The 20742-nt window shown below is 39.7% G+C and overlaps 4 protein-coding genes across 4 annotated transcripts; 3 read left to right on the top strand and 1 right to left on the bottom strand.

Annotated features, from left to right (window-relative positions):
* The first annotated feature begins 3039 nt into the window (after positions 1 to 3039).
* On the top strand, positions 3040 to 6133 carry LOC114840187 (toll-like receptor 13). The gene is made up of 4 exons (XM_034295139.1): positions 3040 to 3956; positions 4005 to 5380; positions 5674 to 5791; positions 5893 to 6133. The coding sequence occupies exons 1-4, from the start codon at positions 3040 to 3042 to the stop codon at positions 6131 to 6133; spliced, it is 2652 nt and encodes an 883-aa protein (XP_034151030.1).
* Positions 6134 to 8429: 2296 nt separating this feature from the next.
* LOC114840186 (modulator of macroautophagy TMEM150B-like) lies at positions 8430 to 10829 on the bottom strand. The gene is made up of 4 exons (XM_034295140.1): positions 10799 to 10829; positions 9284 to 9411; positions 8940 to 9117; positions 8430 to 8638 (listed from the first exon to the last, which is right to left on the bottom strand). Exons 1-4 carry the CDS (start codon positions 10827 to 10829, stop codon positions 8451 to 8453), a joined length of 525 nt encoding a protein of 174 aa, XP_034151031.1. The 3' UTR covers positions 8430 to 8450.
* A 762-nt stretch (positions 10830 to 11591) lies between these two features.
* LOC114840330 (adenylosuccinate lyase-like) lies at positions 11592 to 13072 on the top strand. Its single transcript, XM_029123399.2, has 3 exons — positions 11592 to 11698; positions 12600 to 12776; positions 12900 to 13072. The coding sequence occupies exons 1-3, from the start codon at positions 11645 to 11647 to the stop codon at positions 12984 to 12986; spliced, it is 318 nt and encodes a 105-aa protein (XP_028979232.1). The 5' UTR covers positions 11592 to 11644; the 3' UTR covers positions 12987 to 13072.
* Positions 13073 to 15498: 2426 nt separating this feature from the next.
* Positions 15499 to 20434, top strand: LOC114840185 (toll-like receptor 13). Its single transcript, XM_034295141.1, has 4 exons — positions 15499 to 15512; positions 17241 to 19636; positions 19930 to 20047; positions 20149 to 20434. The coding sequence occupies exons 1-4, from the start codon at positions 15499 to 15501 to the stop codon at positions 20387 to 20389; spliced, it is 2769 nt and encodes a 922-aa protein (XP_034151032.1). The 3' UTR covers positions 20390 to 20434.
* The last annotated feature ends 308 nt before the right edge of the window (positions 20435 to 20742 follow it).

The following is a 20742-nucleotide window of genomic DNA, read 5'->3' on the forward strand; positions in this document are numbered from 1 at the left end:
TGGTGTTGTGGTGTTCAGGTTACCTAATACCCTTTGGCTAGGCTATAAACTTTGCAGCCTAAAGCTATGGACTGATACGATGAATCAAAGCAGTGCAGTTGCCCTTTATGTAATCTGTTGGGCAAGCAGTGAATTCACTTTCTCGGAAGGAAATTATCTTTGGAAACTTTATTTCAACTGGTAAATGTGTATTAATTATATACAGTAAATTACTGATATAGTATAAGCGGGAGAAATGGATCCATAATGTCTAGAGCTTGTTGTTTGTAAAATCTGTTACAGTTACATATAATGCAAAGGAGCCTTGTTTTATTCAAATTCAAACTAGATTGTGTTGAGGATATGTTGTGTTTATGCCACAAATGTATCATTGCTAATCTTTGTAATTAGTACATTTAGAAGGTGAGCTCTGGTGAAATTGCCCTTTGAGAAATTATCTCCCTTAGTAGAGTGGTCTGATATTGGCAACAAGAGTCAAATCATTCAGCCATGGCAACAATACCTTGCCGTTTTCATTGTTCCAAAAATGTGAGCTGTGTTTGCAGAACCAAAACACAGAATCCAGACCCCCACATTTTATTCTGTACAGAAGACCTAATGCTCATGTTAAAGAGACATATAGTCAGATGAAAGTAAAAAAGAGAAGGAAAACTGATTATACATGTGAGTTGTCTTTAAAAAAGGTGTGGTGATTGCTAATTTGCTGATTTTGTCCATTGATATAAAGAGGTTATCTTTCCTATATTGCTACTGATCTGCTAAAAGAGACCAGTGCACTCTTCTCTGGACTGTAAGTAACAATAATGCCTGTTTTATAGTTTTGTTAAATGATTAGGTTTTAGCTTGGTAGTTTAATTTGTTATCTACATTTCTTTGTTTAAAACAAATAATTGACTGATATTTAAAAAAATTATTTGTACTGATAATATTTCTACACACGGATTTCTGGGTAGGCTTACCCAGACTTTTGACATTGAACTGTAGTTTCTACTACGGTGAAGTTATATTATTGTAGCTCATTCAGCTCTGTTTTCAGGGACTTCAGTTTTAAAATGGTTATTTACACAAGTGAAAGACATTGCTATTGCTAATATTTAGTTTATACATTTTCTCCAAAAGATAGAAGCAAGTTTATTTCAGTTATAGGCAACTGGTGAAATTGCATCGGTTTCCCAGAAAGGTTCTAGTTTCTAAATACATTTCAGTCTTGATTGAGATTATTTTCAATTATGAAGCAGCAATTAGTTCCATTCAACCTGTCTCTTCCAACCATGCAAAATCAAACCCTAAATGGTCCCAAAAAGCCTTCACATTGCTAGCCATTTTATAATAAAGTTCAGCACCAAAATAGCATCGGTGTAGAAAACGAATGTCTGCTCATTCATTGTTACTTGGACAAAAAAAGATATAGATTTGTTTTACTGAATGGCCGGGCAAAGGTAAGGCATGAGACATGAGACAATTTACACTGGGAAGAAAATGTAATTAGCAGTGTGTTGTTATTGGTGAGAAATATTGTTTCCATCCGGACCAGATTACTTCCAGAAATTGATTCCCTACATTGGTTAAAGCAGAAATTTACCGGACCTTTAAAATAATGAAGTAGCCTGCAAAATAAATATTGAAGCATATCTTTTAAGTCTTCCCTTATGCTATGCAGGTAAATATGTGGAGTATTTCTGTTTGGTTTAGCCAGGCTGGCAGTTAGACATGCACATAAGAAAATCCTAACTGGCACACAAATTAGTAGAAATTATACGATGAATAGTAAATTGTCGTTCAAGCAGCCTGATGGTCTCTTATTAATAGGTGCAGAGAGAGTTTTTACTTGAACATTTCACCTATCTGATCACCTCTGCAAGCTAGCCATTCTGATAAACTCGACACACACTCACCCACAGACTTAACCACCAAATGCTAATACTGTATCCTGCTGCCATTTTTATTGTTCTCATCATTATTGTCTGTTGTTCAACACTTATTTGATTTTAGTTTCTCTAGCATTATGGAGCAGGAACCTGCAGAGAACCTGAAAAATAATGTGTAAATTGCCTTGTGTATCAAAACAATAGCTTGTTAACAATAATATAGAAATATTGGATGTTGATACGAAGGGTGCGTTCCAAGAGATTTGACTTAGCTGATGCCTAAAATATATCACCTCTCAGGGACGGGGGTATGTTGGGGGGCCCGGTGCTGTCCCAGTCCTTGTCCACCTGGTCATACTTCTGACCTAGTCTAAATTTAAATAGACTCTGGATTTAGCCCACATGCATTTATTAATTATTCCAATTGGACTCTTAAGATCTCACCTGGCACAGCCAGAAGAGGACTGGTCACCCCTCTGAGTCTGGGTCCTCTCTGGGTTTCTTCCTAAAATTTGGCCTTCTTAGGGAGGTTTTCCTAGCCACTGAAATTCAACACAACTGTTGTTTGCTCCTTGGGGTTTAAGCCCGGGTGTCTCTGTAAAGCACTTTGTGACAACTACTGTTGTCAAAAGGGCTTTATAAATACATTTGATTGATTGATTGATGTGTTTTTAGTATTGCAAAATAAGATAACTACTTATTTGTCAGTTGACCACTTAATCAATGACATGGCACCGACCATTTGTTGTTGAGTTTCATTGACTTAGCTGTAATTCAGTTGCCTATGTAGATGCAGCCCCAGATGATTGACTGTTAAAACCTGAGCTTTTATTCAGAAACAATGTAATATGAGCACTGAGAGTGCACCGGTTTTTCTTTTATCATATCTTTAACCTCAGATTCTTCACTATTTTCTTTAGGAGGAAGACCTCCTTTTTGGGACTCTGTGTGTTGGTCGCAGGCCACCTTATTCAATGGAAAAGGAACTGAGGCAAAACAACCACTGCTATTAAAAATGAAGATCATGCCAGAATTAGGAAGTTGGTCAGCACAATCTCAGATAAGATTCTCGCTTTGCTTTTTGCTGTGTTGCCGTTTTTTTGTCAATCGAGTAAACAGTTATGTGCTGACAAACTGCACAATTGAAAACACACGTAATATCACCATCAACATGAAAGTACTCTGTAGTCAAAGGAATCTTGAATCCATACCAAACGACATTCCATCAAAAGTTAGATTCTTAGACATTTCCTATAATTATATTTCCAAAATCAAAATATTTGACTTGAAATTTCTAACAACCCTAAAAGTCTTAAATATGTGCAGCAACATTATCTCTCATATTGACGATGGGGCTTTTTCAGACTTAGTTGCTCTACAGGTGTTGAATCTGGATAAGAACAAACTCACCTGCCTGTCAGGCCACATGTTTCAAGGCCTGGGTAACCTCTTAGTGTTAACACTGTCTGAGAACTACATCACAACCATTACCCGCTCATCTGTTCAGTCCCTCTACTCGTTAAAAGAAGCAGTCTTAAAGATTAACAGACTGAGAGATATTGAACATGTTACGCCCATCTTCCACTTACCAAACCTGCAGACATTGGATATTAGTGACAACTTGTTTGACTCTTTTCAGTCATCAAAAATATCAAAGTCCACAAGTGTGAGAAGGCTTGACGTATCTTATAACACTTTAAAAATCTTCAGCATCACAGACAACGTTTTTCCAGACCTTCAGACATTACACCTCTCGTACTGTGGCCCACATGAAAACGGAAGCATGGACTGGGATGTTCCAGACAGCCACTTCCTGAGAAACGTCTCAGATCTACACTTGTCCCACATCCACATGTCTGCGGAGATGATGAGCATGCTGCTTCGGAGTCTCAACTCCTCATTAGTGAACCTGACATTGAATAATCAAGTTGAGTATAAGTTGAAGACTCTGGTGGATGAAGCCTGTCATATACCTACACTGAGGACAGTCCACCTAAAAGAAAACAACATCAGCAAGGACATGCTGCAATCATGCACTCAGGTGACTGAAATGGACTTATCAGGCAGTGATACTATAGAATTATCTGAGTTATTTTTCAGGTCAATGAAATATCTGAGAATCCTCTCACTACAAAGTAACAAGCTGCTTTTCATACCAAATGTCTTAAAGAATCTGGCCACTTTAGAAGTCTTAGATCTAAGCGGAAACATGATCAGTCGATTGGACTGCTTAGATTTAGACAATCTCACAAGACTTACAGAACTATATCTTGAAATAAACGACATCTCAATAATTGAAGAATGTTTTTTCCAGGACATGGGAGCTTTAAAGATTCTGGATCTTCATGATAACAAAATACTCACCTTAAATGGTGCCTTCAAGAAGGGTTTAGTCAATTTAGAGAGCCTGAATTTGAAACATAATTACTTGAGAAGTATTGAAGGGGAATTTGAAAACTTACCATCTCTGAAACATCTGGATTTATCATTTAATGATATTTACCTGATGGAAAGAGCCTTTAAGGGTCTGGCAACTCTTACAACCCTGGATCTTTCATCGTGTAGATTACATTATCTGGGAAAATCACTTACAGCCCTAAATGCCTTAAAAACACTCAATGTATCACACAATAGTATGGTTTTTGAGAACTATAGGGAAAACAATATTCAAATCAACCCACCCTTTTCTAACCTGTCATCTTTGGAACATTTAGTGATGGACTATCAAAGTACATCTTATCTACCGTCTGATTATCTGCAAGGTCTGAAATCTTTATTGACATTAAGTGCACAGAATTTTCATTTTAATTATCTAGACCCAGAAACATTTGCTCATACCCCTAACCTGATATCACTTGATATCAGCAAGAATGATTTGAGTAAAAATGACTTAGAGCACTCTCTAAAATTGTTTAAACTAATTCCAAATCTAGAAAAACTGTACATGTCTGAATGTGGACTCCCGTCTTTGGATTTCATCTTTCTGGTGGAACGTAACATATTCAAAAAGGACAATGAAGTATCGCTTTCTTCTCTCCCTGCCTTAACATTTCTGGATGTGCAAGGTAACCCTTTCAGCTGTGATTGCAGCAATGCTTTTTTCATCCAGTGGGTGAAAAGCAACAGCCAAACACAAGTGGTTGAGGCGTATCAGTATCTCTGCAAATATCCCAAGGATTTAAAGGGTTCCAAACTGTTGGACCTGGACACACGCCCCTGTTTTGTAGACAGTGGTTTCTTCTACTACATCTCCACTGCTTCTCTGGTCATTCTCACCCTGCTGGGGGCCTTTATCTACCATCTCCTTAGATGGCAGGTGGTCTATGCCTACTACCTCTTCCAGGCTTATCTATATGATGCCAAGCGGAAGAAGCACTGTGTGCCTTATCAGTTTGATGCCTTCATCTCCTACAATGCCCACGATGAGCCTTGGGTCAAGGGGGAACTGCTGCCGGAGTTGGAGGAGGGGCAGGGATGGAAGCTGTGTCTGCACCACCGAGACTTCCAGCCAGGTGTGCATCCCGCCTTGTAACAATGGCCAGAACAAATTCCATGTTTGTTGTGAAACTTACTTGGCAATAAATCTCTTTCTGATTCTGAGCAACTGTGCTGTTGTTGTACCCATTATATAATATGTTAACACCCTGAAATTTGGATTTGAAATGAAACAGACTGTATTATTTTTAAACTCCAAACAACTACGACAGCAGCGACACAGCCATAGTTTTCTATAATAATACAGTACATTCAGGTACCCAAACTGGTGAAATTTGACAAAGGGCTTATTTCCAACTGTGTTCCGCAGGCAAATCAATAATTGATAACATTACAGACGCCATCTACGGGAGCAGGAAGACCATCTCTGTGATCAGCCACCGATACCTGGAGAGCGAGTGGTGCTCCAGAGAGATACAGATGCCCAGGTGGGTCTGTTACTTCTGTTCATATGATGAGTCTCTATTTAACACAGGTCTCTGAAACCCAGGTCAGCCCACCTCTTCTCTACCTCTTCTGGTCTCTGCAGCTTCCGGCTGTTTGATGAACAGAAGGACGTGCTGATCCTGGTATTTCTGGAGGAGATCCCAGACCAGCAACTGTCTCCCTACCACCGGATGAGGAGGCTGGTGAAGAAGAGCACCTATTTGAGCTGGCCAAAAGCTGGGGACCACACTGGGGTCTTCTGGCATAAGCTACGGATGGCCCTGGAGACCAAAGACTGCCCTGCTGAGGAGAACCCCATCCTTACCGGAGTGGAGATGCCATAACAGAGAAAACTGGATTGGAAAAACAACTAGTTTTCTGTCATCAGGGGTTGGAACCACAACGATTTTCCAATTGATTCAGTCTGGACAGATCCACCACATTTCTTAATACTTTTTTTTACCAGGAACATATAGATACCAGTTCCAACCACAGAGGAAATCTAGATTATATCAATTGTTTTTCCATATAAAATATCAAAAATCATCAATGTTCAATACATTTCTAGATTTTGCTAATCTGTCTGGTTAGCTTGATGGCATCATATAAGGACAATTGATGCAATTTGTTTATCCTTTATAGATAATATGTATTAGGAAATGTGTTTGCAACTAATATTAATATGCTCTTGATCAATTACTATTCGCCCTCAAATAGTAGTCTTAACCTGCCATGTAGTTTTGTGCTACTTACATTTGCAATAGACTAGAGCAGTGCCTAAGGGCTGGTGTTTTAAGAGCTTTTTATACCCTTAATTCTTAATACCCCCTTTAGCATCAATGACAGTGTGCAGTCTTTTGTAATAGTTGTCTATGAGGCCCTGAATTCTTGCAGGTGGTATAGCTCCCCATTCGTCTCTATTTAACACAGTTCTCTGAAACCCTGGTCAGCCCACCTCTTCTGGTCTCTTCAGCTTCCAGCTGTTTGATGAACAGAAGGATGAGGTCTGAGACCTGCAGCTTTCCCTGTACCACTGGATGAGGAGGCTTCTGAAGAGGAGCACTTACTTGAGTGGGGACCACACTGGGGTCTTCTGGCAGAAAGTACAGGTGCCTCTGGAAACCAGAGACTGTCTTGCTGAAAACCCTAAGCAATATCTGTAAAAACCTTGATGTGTTCAAAACTCTGGGTCCCCTAATTTATGTTAATCCGTGAGTTCTCCCAGAAACATAACAAAACATAATATACTGTAAACTATGAATTCAGGAATCCAATAAAATCTACTCAAGATGATTTATTACAAGCAACGTGTACATCAGTGTACAACCTCAGTGCGAGACAGAAGTGTATTACAGCGAAATACAGTTTAGGAATCGTAGCATAATATGAATTACAAATGTAAGATTACATTTGATATGAAAAATAACCAAAACAGTAATGAGACTTTTACAAAATCTTCCACAACCTGCCCTTAACCGCTATCCAATGATCTTTTTGTATAACTTATGTATATAGTATTTTTATTAGGATATGTGTTTGCACTTAATATTAATGTTCCATTGTCTAGATATGTGACAAGGTCTCTACGGTGGACTCAGCCAGCCATTTAGTTATGTACCACGTTCCTTTGCAGCAAACCAGATCCGTCCCCTGGGGCAGGTTTTTCAAAGGTCATTGATTTCTCCATCCGGTACATCCTATTTCTATGCATTACTCCACTTTGTAATCTTGTCATGGTTATCTTACTTTTTATTATTAAAAACTTGCTTTGGTTCAGTTCCTCTTCCACATAATAGGTGATCTGCAACCAACAGACAAGGACCTAACAAGTTCTGTCTTCCACAAGGATTTGATACAGGCTAATTTGATGACAATTTCATAGTGTTTAAGACTTTCTCTCAAGTAAGAAGTGTATGTCTCGTTGCAAAATGACTGTCAGATAATGAGCAAGCCGTTCACTGGATTTCCTTCTATTTCTTGAGGAAGGGACCTCTAGTTTTACAAGCAAATAAACACTTTTAAAAATGTTATTAGGTAGCCTAAGACTTTTAGCACAACTCTGTGTGTAATGTACTTAAGGTTTACTCAGAGAATTGCTGTGATCAGACAATTTGGCTATGATGTGTTACTAGAAGATTTCCTGATTGTGCTAACCTGAAGGTGATGGGTATTTCACTAGCAATTGAGTCAGTGATGGTTTCTTCTCGGACCAATTTAACCCATGAGAATATCAAAGTTAAGAACAATATGACAGTATTGTAACAGTGTTTCAGTACGCTGCCCAAATCATTAGTTTCTGAATTAATTTGCTTCAAGAAAACAGAAGGAAAGTAAATCCAGACTTGTGGAAACGGGATGTAATTAAGCTCTGGGCGATGTGAATTGTCTGTCAATCTTGGGTATACTTTTGTTAGGTACTTGATTTATTCAATGATTTCGTTTTGTAGCTGGTGTAACTAAAGAGATCTTAGACTACATCTGACTAAGAATATGTGATTGATATTAAAACTGCTTTTAAGGCAATATATTCATTTTCTCAGTACTTTATGTTATGTTGGTCGGCCTAAATAAATATCGCTAACACAAAAGTCAGTGTATGTTTGTGTTTGGAAGCTTAGCTATAAACAGGAAATCTGTGGTTATTGAGTACACTGTGAAGCATCATATTCTGATATCTCCTCCATTGGTGCTCAGTGTCTTCAGACCTCGTTTCTGCACTGTGAGCTGGTGACAGTCGATGTGACGGAACTCGCACCCAAAGATACCAAACAGGACGAAGAAGGACATGACCAAGGCCCACTCAGAAATGGCTGCTCCAGATTTATAGCCGGTGTTATGGAGAGTGACCACTGGACAGGGAAAGGCTGGTCAAGGAGCATACACGAGCACATGACCGGCAAATGTCTGATCTATACGTTAATATCCATCTAAATGTATATGTTTATGTGGATAGAGCCAGTGAGGCCATTTCCATGTTTCTGAATGTCATTTCAATGTGATTAACTGCAAGATGGCTCCTGATGACGTGGTCGGGGTTATGTTTGAAGTGACATCATCTTTAAAATGGCCAATTAAACCCGCTGGCATTCTACGCGGTGATAGTTGCTTTGTACCTTTGAAGGCATCAGGTCTAATGATCTGCAAGGATACTGGCGATGTCCAGGATGGTGCTGATGCTACAGAAGGTTAGGCGAAGACCTCCAACCCAGCGATGGTCGTCTGAGGGCGGGGCTCTGTAGCAAAGCCACGCCTGCAGCCAGAAATAAGCCAGGCCCACAAAAAAGGCCAGGAACGCGCCCAATAAGTGGACCTCCTTCATTACAGATTGCTTTGAAGTACAGAGAAAAGAGAGCAGGGTGGGTGAAAGGAATTTGGTCAATTCTCAGGGTAGGACAAGGTCAACCGTCTGTGTGTTTGGTCCGTATTTGGATGATGCTGAGAAACTTCAGCCGCATCTGCCTTTGTCCCGTCTGTTTAGAGACTCTAAATGATACCTGGAAGTTTCCGATGAGGGAGATGCCCAGGCAGGAGATGAAGCCCAGGATGATACTGGCGATGTTCACCCTGCTGTTGTGACCGTAGTCTCTGACCTGCTGAAACCGGATCACCACGATCCACAGGGCTGACACACCAAGACAGAAGGAGGCATTCAGTGTGCGTGTGTGCGTGCGTGTACCTGTTTTACTATCTGAGTGAGGACCCAAGGTTAATGAACATAGACCAAAGGTCCTCAGTATGATGGAAAACAAGGGAAATCATGCACTGAGGACATTTCCCCGACTGTCAACAAAAACGTTTGCATACCCTGGCCGAAATTGTGACATTTTGGCATTGATTTGGAAAATATGACTGATCAAGCAATTCATTATTACATAGTTGTTTGCTCCTTTTTAAATCATAATGATAAAAGAAATCGCCCAAATGGCTCTGATCAAAACTTTACATACACTTGAATGTTTGGCCTTCTTACAGACACATTTCTTCCATTTCTCTGTGGTCCAGTTCTGATGCTCACGTACCCATTGTAGGCGCTTTCAGCAGTGGTACAGGGGTCAGCATGGGGACCCTGACTGGTCTTCAGCTATGCAGCACCATATGTGTTCTGAAACCTTTCAGTACCAGCATTAACTTTTTAAGCAATTTGAGCTACAGTAGTTGGTCTGTTGGCTCGGACCACACTGGCCAGCCTTCGCTTCCCATGTGGGTCAATGAGACTTGGCCGCCCATGACCCAGTCACCGGTTCACAGCTTTTCCTTCCTTGGACCACTTTTGATAGATTATCAGTGTTATTCACCCCACCTGTCAGTGGTCATAATGTTATTGCTGATCGGTGTATATCCAAATAGACTGTCAAATGATATTGTTTTTACTTTAAGCAATGGCTGTGTTGCTATATGTCCAAGCTTATGTCTTTGTAGAACAATACAATAGTCTACACACTCTTGAATCAATCGATTTGTTTTCTATGGATTTGTGTCATTTGTCCTTTGCCATTATTTTGTTGTGTTATCAAGCATCCGTGCTTTTAGGTCTAAATACTGCAAATCATAGGTAATTTATTTGATCTGCACACATCAGTTGATAGTCTAACCTATTTTACCTTCGACTTCATCAAAATAAATCCAAAACAAAATTCTAAGGAGTTGGTGTTTGAAAATCAGCTGTTTGAAAACAACACATTTCCTGAAGTTGCGAAAATGATTGCAAAAGTTTGACTTGCCCTCAAATGACTTGTATAGATGCCTACAAATACGACACTACATCACAAAACACACCGACTGGGACAGCCTTAAAAGAAATCCAAATGAAGTTGAACAGTATTTTATACATATTAGTCAACAAGTGGTATCAACAAAGCATGAAATATCACGTATCTATAAGAGTCTTATGAGAGAAACCTCGGACAACACATTTCATATTAAAAATGAATGGGAAATGGAACAATTATAAAAACAATGCCCCTAACACCTGCTGGAGGAACTGCGGTATGGTGGGGGATCATACTCACATATTCTGGGACTGCTCTGTGATACAGACATACTGGAAAGACATTGAAGTGGAAGTGGACAACATCTTCAGGAGGGATTTCCCTCTGGATCCTTTGCTTTTCCTACTGGAGAAAACACTGGAAAACTTGCTTTCTAAGGACCATCGCTACAAGTTACATATTTTATTAATGATTGCAAGAAAAATTATCACTATTAATTGGATGAAGCCTAGCTCCCCTACAATAGCTGAGCGGAAACAAAGAATCAAACCGGTCTATACAGTGGAAAATATGACTGCTGTGTTACAGTTGAAAGTACCACTGTTGGTAAGAAGATGGACTCCTGTCATTCTAGGCCTTGATCTAGAATAATAATTTGAACATACTGTGATATACTGTGCTTTATTTATCTTGCCTTTATACAGTCAATATATGGGTTGTACGAAGATCAACCACAAGGTGACCACTTTTTGTTGGTTTTACTTTTTACATTTTTTGTTGCTTCAAACTGTTATTGAGGGACTGTAGATGTATAGGTGTGGGTTTTTGTTTGGATTGTAAAATTGCCTGTAATGTTTAACATGGCCAATAAAGTTTAAAAAAATTAAATAATAATTATATTCAAATGTTACATAAGTCCAACACACACAAATTCTGGGAGCCTGAAAGGCCTGGCGGTTCTAGTGTTAAATGGGTTTGGATTTTGGTCTCTCTCTCTCGTGCTCTCTCTCTCACTCTCTCTGTTTATTTCTCTCTCTCTCTCTCTCTCTCTCTCTCTGTCTCTCTCTCTCTCTCTCTCTGTCTCTCTCTCACTCTGTCTTTCTACCTCAGGTTATAGAGAGACACATCCGTCAGGAGCTGCCCTTCATGGCTACAGAGAACATCATAATGTCTATGGTGAAGACTGGAGGCAACAGACAGGTACACCTTCTACAGTTGGACAACATCATTATTAATCTTTCGAGACCAGCAGAACAAAATCCTTATTAAACCTTCTAGAACAACAGGGCAACATCCTTATTAAACCTTCTAGAACAGCAGGGAAACATCCTTATTAAACCTTCTAGAACAGCAGGGCAACATCCTTAATAAACCTTCTAGAACAGCAGGGAAATATCCTTATTAAACCTTCTAGAACAGCAGGGCAACATCCTTATTAAACCTTCTAGAACAACAGGGAAACATCCTTATTAAACCTTCTAGAACAGCAGGGCAACATCCTTATTAAACCTTCTAGAACAGCAGGGAAACATCCTTATTAAACCTTCTAGAACAGCAGGGCAACATCCTTATTAAACCTTCTAGAACAGCAGGGCAACATCCTTATTAAAACTTCTAGAACAGCAGGGCAACATCCTTATTAAACCTTCTAGAACAGCAGGGCAACATCCTTATTAAACCTTCTAGAACAGCAGGGCAACATCCTTATTAAACCTTCTAGAACAGCAGGGAAACATCCTTATTAAACCTTCTAGAACAGCAGGGAAACATCCTTATTAAACCTTCTAGAACAGCAGGACCACATCACAGAGTAACAGTCCCTCTACTGCCTGTCTTATCACATTGTAACTGTCCCTCTCCTGCCTGTGTTCTCCCACAGTAACAGCCTTTCATCCCATGCCTGTGTTCTCCCACAGTAACAGCCCTTCATTCCATGCCCGTGTTCTCCCACAGTAACAGCCCTTCATCCCATGCCTGTGTTCTCCCACAGTAACAGCCCTTCATCCCATGCCTGTGTTCTCCCACAGTAATAGCCCTTCATCCCATGCCTGTGTTCTCCCACAGTAACAGCCCTTCATCCCATGCCTGTGTTCTTCTCCAGGACTGCCATGAGAAGATCCGTGTGCTGTCCCAGCAGGCTGCAGCCGTGGTTAAACAGGAGGGAGGTGACAACGACCTCCTGTCCAGGGTCCAGGCCGACTCTTACTTTGCTCCCATACCGGGTCATCTGGACAACATCCTGGACCCCAAGACTTTTGTTGGCCGCGCCCCCCAGCAGGTACAATAGACCCCCTCCCATCATCATAGTTTTTCACCAACTGAGAGTATTGTGCTATCATTTTGAGGTACCACTGAATCACTCACTGATACACGAACACACTTCATCTCTCTGTTCTCTAAGGTGGCCAGGTTCCTCTCTGAGGAGGTGCGCCCTCTGCTGGAGCCCTACAAGGCCAAGATGGATGTGAAGATTGAGCTGGAGCTTTGAAACAACAGCTGTGAATGTGAATCCCGTTAAAGAAAGGTCATCATGACATGCTGAAGCGTAGGAAAATAAAAGACAATAAAAAATTGCGTACGTGTGTTGATTCTGTTGTGAGACTTGGGAATGTTAAAACAACGCAAGAATTTCATTGGTCTGGGGGATTTTTTTTTTTACAATGGAGGACGTCGCGTTGCTTTTCATTTGTGGCAGCGTCCAAATAACCTGCCCGAAATGACAGTTGATACAGCCAGAGTTCAAATTATTTATATCCTCAAAGTAACACATTTTTTTGTTTTGATGGTGCTTTCATGGAAGGTTTAGTCAAACCTGAAAACTTGAATTTGCAACACAATTACGTACATGATATCAGAGGAGATTTTTAAAACGTACAGTCACTGAAACGTTTTAATTGATCTTTTAATGAAATGAATCCCTTAAGAGGCTTGCCGATCTTACAGCCCTGGATATATCATTGTTAAGATGACCTTCCCTGGAAAATTAATGTATACCGCTAACAGCCTTAACAACTCTCAATGTATCGTTTAATCATATGTTTGATCTCATTAGTGATTTTCATTTCCAAATCAACCCACCCCTTTCTAACCTGTCATGTTTGGAAAATGTAGTGAAAAACATTGAATATGCATCTACCATTACCACATCTGAAACCAACTATCTACAAGGTCTGAAATCTTTTTTGACGTTAACTGCAGCTAAAGTTTTTGTATGATTTGATATCAGTATACCCTGAAACATTTGTTCACACTCCTAAGATGTCACTTAATACGAGTAAGGATTTTTTTTTTTATCACAGCCCTCTCTAAAATGGTATCACCTATTTCCAAGTATAGAAAAACTACATGTCTACTGGAAATGTGGAATTCTGTCTTTGAATTTTCGCTTCCCAGTTGAAAATAAAACATTCCCAAAGAACAATTAAGTAATGCTGTCTTCTCTCCCTTCACTCCTTGCTGCCCTAATGAGGAGAACCCCATCCTGCCCTAATGAGTAGAACCCCATCCTGCCCTAATGAGTAGAACCCCATCCTGCCCTAATGAGTAGAACCCCATCCTGCCCTGCTCTTTCTAGGGTGGTGTTGTGGTGTTCAGGTTACCTAATACCCTTTGGCTAGGCTATAAACTTTGCAGCCTAAAGCTATGGACTGATACGATGAATCAAAGCAGTGCAGTTGCCCTTTATGTAATCTGTTGGGAAAGCAGTGAATTCACTTTCTCGGAAGGAAATTATCTTTGGAAACTTTATTTCAACTGGTAAATGTGTATTAATTATATACAGTAAATTACTGATATAGTATAAGCGGGAGAAATGGATCCATAATCTCTAGAGCTTGTTTGTAAAATCTGTTACAGTTACATATAATGCAAAGGAGCCTTTTTTTATTCAAATTCAAACTAGATTGTGTTGAGGATATGTTGTGTTTTATGCCACAAATGTATCATTGCTAATCTTAGTAATTAGTACATTTAGAAGGTGAGCTCTGGTGAAATTGCCCTTTGAGAAATTATCTCCCTTAGTAGAGTGGTCTGATATTGGCAACAAGAGTCAAATCATTCAGCCATGGCAACAATACCTTGCCGTTTTCATTGTTCCAAAAATGTGAGCTGTGTTTGCAGAACCAAAACACAGAATCCAGACCCCCACATTTTATTCTGTACAGAAGACATAATGCTCATGTTCAAGAGACATATAGTCAGATGAAAGTAAAAAAGAGAAGGAAAACTGAGTATAAATGTGAGTTGTCTTTAAAAAAGGTGTGGTGATTGCTAATTTGCTGATTTTGTCCATTGATATAAAGAGGTTATCTTTCCTATATTGCTACTGATCTGCTAAAAGAGACCAGTGCACTCTTCTCTGGACTGTAAGTAACAATAATGCCTGTTTTATAGTTTTGTTAAATGATTAGGTTTTAGCTTGGTAGTTTAATTTGTTATCTACATTTCTTTGTTTAAAACAAATAATTGACTGATATTTAACAAAATTATTTGTGCTGATAATATTTCTACACATTGATTTCTGGGTAGGCTTACCCAGACTTTTGACATTGAACTGTAGTTTCTACTATGGTGAAGTTATATTATTGTAGCTCATTCAGCTCTGTTTCCAGGGACTTCCGTTTTAAAATGGTTATTTACTCAAGTGAAAGACATTGCTATTGCTAATATTTAGTTTATACATTTTCTCCAAAAGATAGAAGCAAGTTTATTTCAGTTATAGGCAACTGGAGAAATTGCATCGGTTTCCCAGAAAGGTTCTAGTTTCTAAATACATTTCAGTCTTGATTGAGATTATTTTCAATTATGAAGCAGCAATTAGTTCCATTCAACCTGTCTCTTCCAACCATGCAAAATCAAACCCTAAATGGTCCCAAAAAGCCTTCACATTGCTAGCAATTTTATAATAAAGTTCAGCACCAAAATAGCATCGGTGTAGAAAACGAATGTCTGCTCATTCATTGTTACTTGGGACAAAAAAATATATAGATTTGTTTTACTGAATGGCCGGGCAAAGGTAAGGCACGAGACATGAGACAATTTACACTGGGAAGAAAATGTAATTAGCAGTGTGTTGTTATTGGTGAGAAATATTGTTTCCATCCGGACCAGATTACTTCCAGAAATTGATTGCCTACATTGGTTAAAGCCGAAATTTACCGGACCTTTTAAATAATGAAGTAGCCTGCAAATTAAATATTGAACCATATCTTTTAAGTCTTCCCTTATGCTATGCAGGTAAATATGTGCAGTATTTCTGTTTGGTTAAGCCAGGCTGGCAGTTAGACATGCACATAAGAAAATCCTAACTGGCACACAAATTAGTAGAAATTATAGGATGAATAGTAAATTGGCACTTCACTGGAAAACGGCTGCCAACCTCTGGTCTGGCCTGTTAAGTCTGATCCATAATCATATCTCCCACATTCAAGCTGAAGTTAAATCCAAAAATGCTTTCTTAATACCTGACAAAAGCCTTCAGCATTATCAAGGACCCTTTTGTCTCCAGTCACGCACTGCTCCTAGCCTACAGTCGTTCAAGCAGCCTTATGGTCTCTTATTAATAGGTGCAGAGAGAGTTTTTACTTGAACATTTCACCTATCTGATCACCTCTGCAAGCTAGCCATTCTGATAAACTCGACACACACTCACCCACAGACTTAACCAACAGATGCTAATACTGTATCCTGCTGCCATTTTTATTGTTCTCATCATTATTGTCTGTTGTTCAACACTTATTTGGTTTTAGTTTCTCTAGCATTATGGAGCAGGAACCTGCAGAGAAACTGAAAAATATTGTGTAAATTGCCTTGTGTATCAAAACAATAGCTTGTTAACAATAATATAGAAATATTGGATGTTGATACGAAGGGTGCGTTCCAAGAGATTTGACTTAGCTGATGCCTAAAATATATCACCTCTCAGGGACGGGGGTATGTTGGGGGACCCGGTGCTGTCCCAGTCCTTGTCCACCTGGTCATACTTCTGACCTAGTCTAAATTTAAATAGACTCTGGATTTAGCCCACATGCATTTATTAATTATTCCAATTGGACTCTTAAGATCTCACCTGGCACAGCCAGAAGAGGACTGGTCACCCCTCTGAGTCTGGGTCCTCTCTGGGTTTCTTCCTAAAATTCGGCCTTCTTAGGGAGGTTTTCCTAGCCACTGAAATTCAACACAACTGTTGTTTGCTCCTTGGGGTTTAAGCCCGGGTGTCTCTGTAATGCACTTTGTGACAACTACTGTTGTCAAAAGGGCTTTATAAATACATTTGATTGATTGATTGATGTGTTTTTAGTATTGCAAAATAAGATAACTACTTATTTGTCAGTTGACCACTTAATCAATGACATGGCACCGACCATTCGTTGTTGAGTTTCATTGACTTAGCTGTAATTCAGTTGCCTATGTAGATGCAGCCCCAGATGATTGACTGTTAAAACCTGAGCTTTTATTCAGAAACAATGTAATATGAGCACTGAGAGTGCACCGGTTTTTCTTTTATCATATCTTTAACCTCAGATTCTTCACTATTTTCTTTAGGAGGAAGACCTCCTTTTTGGGACTCTGTGTGTTGGTCGCAGGCCACCTAATTCAATGGAAAAGGAACTGAGGCAAAACAACCACTGCTATTAAAAATGAAGATCATGCCAGAATTAGGAAGTTGGTCAGCACAATCTCAGATAAGATTCTCGCTTTGCTTTTTGCTGTGTTGCCGTTTTTTTGTCAATCGAGTAAACAGTTATGTGCTGACAAACTGCACAATTGAAAACACACGTAATATCACCATCAACATGAAAGTACTCTGTAGTCAAAGGAATCTTGAATCCATACCAAACGACATTCCATCAAAAGTTAGATTCTTAGACATTTCCTATAATTATATTTCCAAAATCAAAATATTTGACTTGAAATTTCTAACAACCCTAAAAGTCTTAAATATGTGCAGCAACATTATCTCTCATATTGACGATGGGGCTTTTTCAGACTTAGTTGCTCTACAGGTGTTGAATCTGGATGAGAACAAACTCACCTGCCTGTCAGGCCACATGTTTCAAGGCCTGGGTAACCTCTTGGTGTTAACACTGTCTGAGAACTACATCACAACAATTACCCGCTCATCTGTTCAGTCCCTCTACTCGTTAAAAGAAGCAGTCTTAAAGATTAACAGACTGAGAGATATTGAACATGTTACGCCAATCTTCCACTTACCAAACCTGCAGACATTGGATATTAGTGGCAACTTGTTTGACTCTTTTCAGTCATCAAAAATATCAAAGTCCACAAGTGTGAGAAGGCTTGACGTATCTTATAACACTTTAAAAATCTTCAGCATCACAGACAACGTTTTTCCAGACCTTCAGACATTACACCTCTCGTACTGTGGCCCACATGAAAACGGAAGCATGGACTGGGATATTCCAGACAGCCACTTCCTAAGGAACGTCTCAGATCTACACTTGTCCCACATCCACATGTCTGCGGAGATGATGAGCATGGTGCTTCGGAGTCTCAACTCCTCATTAGTGAACCTGACATTAAATGATCAAGTTGAGTATAAGCTGAAGACTCTGGTGGATGAAGCCTGTCATATACCTACACTGAGGACAGTCCACCTAAAAGAAAACAACATCAGCAAGGACATGCTGCAATCATGCACTCAGGTGACTGAAATGGACTTATCAGACAGTGATACTATAGAATTATCTGAGTTATTTTTCAGGTCAATGAAATATCTGAGAATCCTCTCACTACGAAGTAACAGGCTGCGTTCCATACCAAATGTCTTAAAGAATCTGGCCACTTTAGAAGTCCTAAATCTAAGCGGAAACATGATCAGTCGCTTGGACTGCTTAGATTTAGACAATCTCACAAGACTTACAGAACTATATCTTCAAATAAACTACATCTCAATAATTGAAGAATGTTTTTTCCAGGACATGGGAGCTTTAAATATTCTGTATCTTTATAATAACAAAATATTCACCTTAAATGGTGCCTTCAAGAAGGGTTTAGTCAATTTAGAGAGCCTGAATTTGAAACATAATTACTTGAGAAGTATTGAAGGGGAATTTGAAAACTTACCATCTCTGAAACATCTGGATTTATCATTTAATGATATTTACCTGATGAAAGGAGCCTTTGAGGATCTGGCAACTCTTACAACCCTGGATCTTTCATCGTGTGGAATACTTGATCTGGGAAAATCACTTACAGCCCTAAATGCCTTAAAAACACTCAATGTATCACACAATAGTATGGGTTTTGAGGACTTTAGGGAAAACAATATTCAAATCAACCCACCCTTTTCTAACCTGTCATCTTTGGAACATTTAGTGATGGACTATCAAAGTACATTTTATCTACCGTCTGATTATCTGCAAGGTCTGAAATCTTTATTGACATTAAGTGCACAGAATTTTCATTTTAATTCCCTAGACCCAGAAACATTTGCTCATACCCCTAACTTGATATCACTTGATATCAGCAAGAATGATTTGAGTAAAAATGACTTTACAGAGCACTCTCTAAAATTGTTTAAACTAATTCCAAATCTAGAAAAACTGTACATGTCTGAATGTGGACTCCCGTCTTTGGATTTCATCTTTCTGGTGGAACGTAACATATTCAAAAAGGACAATGAAGTATCGCTTTCTTCTCTCCCTGCCTTAACATTTCTGGATGTGCAAGGTAACCCTTTCAGCTGTGATTGCAGCAATGCTTTTTTCATCCAGTGGGCGAAAAGCAACAGCCAAACACAAGTGGTTGAGGCGTACCAGTATCTCTGCAAATATCCCAAGGATTTAAAGGGTTCCAAACTGTTGGACCTGGACACCCGCCCCTGTTTTGTAGACAGTGGTTTCTTCTACTACATCTCCACTGCTTCTCTGGTCATTCTCACCCTGCTGGGGGCCTTTATCTACCATCTCCTTAGATGGCAGGTGGTCTATGCCTACTACCTCTTCCAGGCTTATCTATATGATGCCAAGCGGAAGAAGCACTGTGTGCCTTATCAGTTTGATGCCTTCATCTCCTACAATGCCCACGATGAGCCTTGGGTCAAGGGGGAACTGCTGCCGGAGTTGGAGGAGGGGCAGGGATGGAAGCTGTGTCTGCACCACCGAGACTTCCAGCCAGGTGTGCATCCCGCCTTGTAACAATGGCCAGAACAAATTCCATGTTTGTTGTGAAACTTACTTGGCAATAAATCTCTTTCTGATTCTGAGCAACTGTGCTGTTGTTGTACCCATTATATAATATGTTAACACCCTGAAATTTGGATTTGAAATGAAACAGACTGTATTATTTTTAAACTCCAAACAACTACGACAGCAGCGACACAGCCATAGTTTTCTATAATAATACAGTACATTCAGGTACCCAAACTGGTGAAATTTGACAAAGGGCTTATTTCCAACTGTGTTCCGCAGGCAAATCAATAATTGATAACATTACAGACGCCATCTACGGGAGCAGGAAGACCATCTCTGTGATCAGCCACCGATACCTGGAGAGCGAGTGGTGCTCCAGAGAGATACAGATGGCCAGGTGGGTCTGTTACTTCTGTTCATATGATGAGTCTCTATTTAACACAGGTCTCTGAAACCCAGGTCAGCCCACCTCTTCTCTACCTCTTCTGGTCTCTGCAGCTTCCGGCTGTTTGATGAACAGAAGGACGTGCTGATCCTGGTATTTTTGGAGGAGATCCCAGACCAGCAACTGTCTCCCTACCACCGGATGAGGAGGCTGGTGAAGAAGAGCACCTATTTGAGCTGGCCAAAAGCTGGGGACCACACTGGGGTCTTCTGGCATAAGCTACGGATGGCCCTGGAGACCAAAGACTGCCCTGCTGAGGAGAACCCCATCCTTACCGGGGTGGAGATGCCATAACAGAGAAAACTGAATTGGAAAAACAACAAGTTTTCTGTCATCAGGGGTTGGAACCACAACGATTTTCCAATTGATTCATTCTGGACAGATCCACCACATTTCTTAATACTTTTTTTTACCAAGAACATATAGATATCAGTTCCAACCACAGAGGAAATCTAGATTATATCAATTGTTTTTTCCATATAAAATATCAAAAATCATCAATGTTCAATACATTTATTGATTTTGCTAATCTGTCTGGTTAGCTTGATGGCATCATATAAGGACAATTGATGCAATTTGTTTATCCTTTATAGATAATATGTATTAGGAAATGTGTTTGCAACTAATATTAATATGCTCTTGATCAA

Source organism: Esox lucius, chromosome 11, assembly GCF_011004845.1.
Source record: "Esox lucius isolate fEsoLuc1 chromosome 11, fEsoLuc1.pri, whole genome shotgun sequence".
Classification (NCBI taxonomy): domain Eukaryota; kingdom Metazoa; phylum Chordata; class Actinopteri; order Esociformes; family Esocidae; genus Esox; species Esox lucius.

Bases quoted from the DNA above. Each gene is read 5' to 3' on its own strand.
- LOC114840187 (XM_034295139.1), top strand. From the start codon at position 3,040: ATGAAAGTACTCTGTAGTCAAAGGAATCTTGAATCCATACCAAACGAC. The intron at 5,381-5,673 runs GTGTGCATCCCG...TGTGTTCCGCAG, and splicing joins CCACCGAGACTTCCAGCCAG to GCAAATCAATAATTGATAAC. The intron at 5,792-5,892 runs GTGGGTCTGTTA...TGGTCTCTGCAG, and splicing joins AGAGAGATACAGATGCCCAG to CTTCCGGCTGTTTGATGAAC.
- LOC114840186 (XM_034295140.1), bottom strand. From the start codon at position 10,829: ATGTCTGTATCACAGAGCAGTCCCAGAATAT. The intron at 9,118-9,283 runs GTATCATTTAGA...TGTACTTCAAAG, and splicing joins CCCTCATCGGAAACTTCCAG to CAATCTGTAATGAAGGAGGT. The intron at 8,639-8,939 runs GTATCCTTGCAG...TTCCCTGTCCAG, and splicing joins CACCATCCTGGACATCGCCA to TGGTCACTCTCCATAACACC.
- LOC114840330 (XM_029123399.2), top strand. From the start codon at position 11,645: ATGGCTACAGAGAACATCATAATGTCTATGGTGAAGACTGGAGGCAAC. The intron at 11,699-12,599 runs GTACACCTTCTA...GTTCTTCTCCAG, and splicing joins AGACTGGAGGCAACAGACAG to GACTGCCATGAGAAGATCCG. The intron at 12,777-12,899 runs GTACAATAGACC...CTGTTCTCTAAG, and splicing joins TTGGCCGCGCCCCCCAGCAG to GTGGCCAGGTTCCTCTCTGA.
- LOC114840185 (XM_034295141.1), top strand. The intron at 19,637-19,929 runs GTGTGCATCCCG...TGTGTTCCGCAG, and splicing joins CCACCGAGACTTCCAGCCAG to GCAAATCAATAATTGATAAC. The intron at 20,048-20,148 runs GTGGGTCTGTTA...TGGTCTCTGCAG, and splicing joins AGAGAGATACAGATGGCCAG to CTTCCGGCTGTTTGATGAAC.